Source organism: Brassica napus, chromosome C8, assembly GCF_020379485.1.
Source record: "Brassica napus cultivar Da-Ae chromosome C8, Da-Ae, whole genome shotgun sequence".
NCBI lineage: Eukaryota > Viridiplantae > Streptophyta > Magnoliopsida > Brassicales > Brassicaceae > Brassica > Brassica napus.
In genome coordinates, this window is record NC_063451.1 from 26144184 (window position 1) to 26150444 (window position 6261).

Sequence of the window (6261 nt, forward strand, 5' to 3'; positions counted from 1 at the left end):
GAGAAAGACCCTTGAGCTCTCAGATCCGAGAAGCTGTTGGTGCCCACCTGACATGCTGTTTGGAAAGCGTGGCAAGCGTGAATGGTTGCCTTGAAACTAGATTTTGCTGAAGTTGCCACTTTTGTCGAAGAGCGTTTGGGCAAAGAGGTAAAACTTTCTTTGAAAGCCATCTTTCTTATAACATTTTGTTCACTCAATCTTTATATCTACAGGTAGAGATGAGTGGATGCATAGGACCCATAACAACATTTATAGTCGAACCATTCATCCCACACAATGAAGAGTTTTATCTTAACGTTGTCTCGGATCGCCTTGGTTACAGCATCAGCTTTTCAGAGTGTGGAGGGATTGAGATCGAGGAGAACTGGGACAAGGTATCTTTTGTTCAATGTCTCAACAGTGTCTTTCATCATTAAGGTACATTTGAACTTGAGGTTTCTGTTTCTTTCAGGTGAAGACAATATTCTTACAAACGGGTGCTTCACTGGCACCTGAAGTATGTGCACCTCTTGTGGCAACTCTTCCACTAGAGGTAATCTAATCATTATGAACATTGCCACATTATCTACACTGGTGACTTCGATTAGTAACATTTTCAACATACAGATCAAAGCAGAGATTGAAGAGTTTATCAAAGTCATTTTCACCTTATTCCAAGGTATGCTGAACCTTGACACATATCAAATCACATATACTGGGATATAATCTAATCTTTTAGTCTTGTTGTTTCCTTTGATTTGCTAGATCTTGATTTCACTTTCTTGGAGATGAATCCTTTCACACTAGTTGATGGAAAGCCTTATCCTCTTGATATGAGGGGTGAGCTTGATGATACTGCCGCCTTCAAGAACTTCAAGAAGTGAGTTTCACTACCCTTTGAGCTTAAGATCTTTTGAGAAGGTGCACATAGTTAATCCCTTGAGCTTTTAGATGGGGAGACGTTGAGTTTCCTATGCCATTTGGAAGAGTGATGAGTCTCACTGAAAGCTTCATCCATGGATTAGATGAGAAGGTCTGTCTTCTTTATCGTTCTTTGAGGTAGTAAAGAGATTTTTATAAGACACTTTTGTGGTTGCAGACAAGTGCGTCCTTGAAGTTTACTGTTCTGAATCCCAAGGGGAGGATTTGGACAATGGTAGCTGGAGGAGGAGCAAGTGTCATCTATGCAGATACTGTATGTTCTCTTCATTCTTTTTCCCTTACTAGTCCATTCAACGTTTAATTTTCTTATGTAGGTTGGAGATCTTGGTTACGCATCTGAACTTGGCAACTATGCTGAATACAGTGGAGCACCTAAAGAAGATGAGGTTTTGCAGTACGCTAGAGTTGTTATTGATGTAAGCTTTAGTTTCTTTTCCTCCTTCCATGAGACTGTTTCTTTCTTGTGACTGATGAATAGTTAACACAGTGTGCTACAGCAAACCCTGATGGAAAGAGCAGAGCTCTTGTGATTGGAGGTGGAATTGCCAACTTCACTGATGTTGCTGCTACTTTCAATGGTATAATCCGTGCTCTCAAAGAAAAGGTCAGTCAAGAAAACTGGAGCTCCTCTCTAATCAAAACATCTTTTGTTATTATATTGTGTAATTATATGTGTCAACAGGAATCAAAGCTGAAAGCAGCAAGGATGCATATATATGTGAGGAGACGAGGACCAAACTACCAAAAGGGACTTGCTAAGATGAGATCACTTGGAGATGAGATCGGTGTCCCCATTGAGGTCTATGGTCCAGAAGCAACCATGACAGGTATCTGCAAGGAAGCAATCCAGTACATCACAGCTGCAGCATAAGCTTCTCTCTCAGTACCTACCTACTTTGTGTTCAAGTCTTCAAGATCACTTATGCTACTGAACTATCTACTTTGTGTTCAAGTCTTCAAGATCACTACTGAACTACTTGCAATTTTTTTTTTAAAAACTCTTGTGTCTCGTCTCTCTTTCAGATACAAGTTCTTTGAATTACTTTACTTATCATCAAGAACTAAAAACATAACACTCGCTCTGTTTAATAATAAGTATAGTTTAAGGTTTTTTAAAAATGAGGCTTCGGTATATAGAACTCTCTTTCATCGCATCGTTTTAATTTTTTGTTAATTAATTTAGTAAAATTTCGTAATATTCTATAAATTGGTGGACTAACCACATAAAATCGTTATTCTCTAGAAAAACGGACACAACAAAGATTCCAAAGCTCTTTAACCCTCATCATAGGTTAGTGAATGATGCAACTATGCATTAAAACAGAATTTTCATATTTTTGAATTTTTGTCAAAATCTATGTGTACCTACGAAAATATTGAATTTTTCGGTAAATACTCTATATATTGAAGCATATGATCTTTAGTGTTGTTTTGAAATTTCTAAACACATTCTACATTTGTATTAATGTATATTAAACTCTCTTCATAGTAAATGGGCATCGTTTTAATTTTTTGTCAATTAATTTAGTAAAACTTCATAATACTCCATTAATTGAGGATTAACCTCTATCTATTTTTTAGAGAAATGGAGACAATAAAAATTTCAAACATCTTTGACCTTAATCATATGTTAGTGAATGATGCAACTATACATCAAAAAAATATTTTCATATTTTTGAATTTTTCTCAAAATCTATGTGTTAACCCCTACGAAAATATTGAGTTTTTCGGTAAATATTCTATATACTGAAGCCTATGATTTTTAGTGTTTTTCTTTTTAATTTCTAAACACAATATAAATTTGTATTAATGTATATTAAACTCTGTTCCATGGTACATGGGCATCGTTTTAATTTTTTTTGTCAATTAATGTAGTAAAACTTCATATTACTCTCTAAATCGGTGGAATAACCAATATAAAATCGCTATATTCTTGAAAAAGAAGACAAAAAATGTTCCAAACCTCTTTGACCTTCGTCATATGTTAGTGAAAGATGCAACTATAAATTAAAACAGAATTTTCATATTTTTGAATTTTTTTCAAATCTATGTATTAACAACCCCTACGAAAATATTAAGTTTTTCGATAAATGTTTTATATACTGAAGCCTATGATCTTTAATGTTGTTTTAAAATTTCTAAACACATTATACATTTGTATTAATGTATATTAAACTCTCTTTCATGGTACATGGGCACCATTTTAATTTTTTGCCAATTAATTTAGTAAAACTTCATAATGCTCCCTAAATTGGTGGATTAACCACTATAAAATCGATATTTTCTAAAGAAAGAGAGACAAAAAAAATTCCAAACCTCTTTGACCTTCATCATATGTTAGTGAAGGATGAAAATATGCATTAAAACAGTATTTTAATATTTTTGAATTTTTCTCAAAATCTATATCTTAACCTCTACAAAAATATTGAATTTTTCGGTAAATGATATATACTGAAGCCTATGATCTTTAGTGTTGTTTTAAAATTTCTAAACACATTCTACATTTGTATTAATGTATAATAAAATCTCTTTCATGGTACATAGGCATCGTTTTAATTTTTTGTCAATTAATTTAGTAAAACTTCATAATACTCCCTAAATTGGTGGATTAACCACTATAAAATCGCTATTTTCTAGAGAAACGGAGACAACAAAAGTTCAAAACCTCTTTCATTCATCATACTTTAGTGAAAGATGCAACTATGCATTAAAACAATATTTTCATATTTTAATTTTTTTTTCAAAATCTATGTGTTAACCCCCCCACGAAAATATTGAAATTTTCGGTAAATGATCTATATACTGAAGTCTATGATCTTTAGTGTTGTTTTAAAATTTATAAACACATTTTACATTTGTATTAATGTATATTAAACTCTCTTTCATGGTACATGAGCATCATTTTAATTTTTTTTGTCAATTAATTTAGTAAAACTTCATAATACTTCTAAAATTGGTGGAATAACCACTATAAAATCGCTATTTTCTAGAGAAACGGGGAAAACGAAAGTTTCAAACCTCTTTGACCTGTATCATATGTTAGAGAAAGATGCACCTATGCATTAAAACAGAATTTTCATATTTTTGAATTTTTCTCAAAATCTGTGTATTAACCCCCTACGAAAATATTGAGTTTTTCGGTAAATGTTCTATATACTAAGCCTATGATCTTTAGTGTTTTTTTTAATTTCTAAACACATTCTACATTTGTATTAATGTACTAGGGTCGGTCCGCCCTACGGGTGGAATGTGAATTATAAAATAATTTCAACAACTAAAGTATACGTATAATAAACATTGCTTGCACATATGTTTCTTTTTGTGGAGATCGCAGCTTTTTGGGGGTTTGAACCTGACCATGTTGGTTAGATACTTGTAAATTTTAATATAAGTTGCGGTATAGTACTGTTTTTTGTGTGTGTTATAAATTTTATTTAAGATTTTTCATTTTATTGGTTGAAAATGTATGGGATCTAATTATGATATTTGTCTCACATATGCATGTATATCTTGTCCACTATACATTTTGTAAATATTAATTATAATTATTATTTTTTAAAATATTATTTAGGATTCCTATTATTTCTTGAGAAAAAAAAATCTTTGAGTTTTCAACAAAAAAAAAATTCTTTGAAGCTAGAAAAAGATAGAGAAATAACTACAATCGTCAATATATTTTCATCTCCTGTTCGTGTATATATATAGCTAACTTGGAGACATCCAATGTAATTTGACGAAATCTGTGACTTCTTTGCATTTCTCATGGCTCGATGAAATGTAATTTGAAAAAATTACACTGGTCGATGAATCTTCAAGAGTAGCTTGTTTCCTCTATCTGTTCCAACCACTCTCAAGTTCTTGGAAGCAGCTTTCGCTCAAAGCTAGCATATAGTTTAAACAAAGTATTAGTAAACGAACAAAACTGAAAAATGCGACATATTTATTGCAGCAAATAAAATGTTATCAAGCAGAAAATATCAAAAGAAAAGAACAATATGAACTTGGTATCAAGAAGGTTGCTAACACCTTTCAAGTAGACAGTCTGGTCATGTTTTATACCTTGACGTTGACAACATTTGTTTAGGATGGAATAAAAATAATGAATGAAAATACTACATTTGAGCTTCTAAGTCTTACAATGTTCTGACTTGCCCTTATTGAAAGACTATAACTATTGTTAACAATATATTTCTTATATAGTAATGAAATGCAAAAATCATATTTTCAAATGCCAAAAAATATATTGATATATATACATATCGTTTACTTAACTGGCTAACATCTAAATTTATTATACAGGCTATACTAAGCTGTCCAAAATGCTTATATAGCAATAACAATATGTAAAAACCATATTTTCAAATGCCAAGAAATATATACTTGTGTAGAGTGACCTTGATATAAACATACTGTTTACTTAATTGGCCAACATCTAAATTACATATCCAAGCATACTAAGCTGTCCAAAACCTTGTCCTCGTTGAAATACCAACCTGCATCACATGGCTTTGATATTTACCATTTTATAAGGCTTCAAGCTCTTCGTTGTTCAAAAATAAAAGAGCATAAGTTGGTAACATAGAGGTCAATATTAACGCTGCCTTTTTCAGATTTCTATGGCTGCTTGTCCCAGATGTTAACTCCGAATCTGAAGCAAATAGAAAGAGAAACTTATAGTAAAGTAAATGACGCAAATTAGTAAATAGATATACAGGGGTACGGATAAATTCGAATCGTCATTTCTATGAAGCTTTAAGCTTCTATTTTTTTTTAAAAAAAACTTGGTTGCTTTTTTACCAAGTGTTTACTGTCTTAAAAGATTCTTATAATCACCTGAGGTTGGACTTATCGATGTACAACACCGAGGAGATAACAAAATGCAACCACATTCAATATTTGTATGATAACAGTCTTTGCATCCTCCTCTGTGTACTTCCGCCTCTGCACATAAAACACACTACCAAGTTCAGTATATAACAAACAATCCTACGTCTGAAGTGTACTGTCTAGTGTCCCCTTACATTGAAACTTGAAAGTATTCTATCCAAAATCTCTACTTTTTGACATAGCTTAAAACAACAAATCACTTGTATAAGACTCTCCAAGGAAGTTTGAACTAAAAGAGAGTTTACTCCATCGCAGTATAGACATCATTATGATCCTCATATGCTTCATAGAAATGAGTAGATTATCATGACCAGAAAAAGTTTTCAATATCTTCATTTCTCTCTTCACATCCTCAGTGGCAATTGTCGTCGTAATCTACACAACAATTTACAAACAATCTAACAGATCTCATAACTAATACAGAACCAGAAGACATCAAATCAAAAAGCACTA

The 6261-nt window shown here is 32.2% G+C and overlaps 1 protein-coding gene across 1 annotated transcript; it reads left to right on the top strand.

Annotated features, from left to right (window-relative positions):
* LOC106412078 (ATP-citrate synthase alpha chain protein 1-like) lies at window positions 1-2070 on the top strand. Its single transcript, XM_048766324.1, has 10 exons — window positions 1-147; window positions 213-374; window positions 452-532; window positions 607-658; window positions 745-859; window positions 931-1012; window positions 1079-1174; window positions 1236-1337; window positions 1409-1525; window positions 1604-2070. Exons 1-10 carry the CDS (start codon window positions 82-84, stop codon window positions 1790-1792), a joined length of 1062 nt encoding a protein of 353 aa, XP_048622281.1. The 5' UTR covers window positions 1-81; the 3' UTR covers window positions 1793-2070.
* The last annotated feature ends 4191 nt before the right edge of the window (window positions 2071-6261 follow it).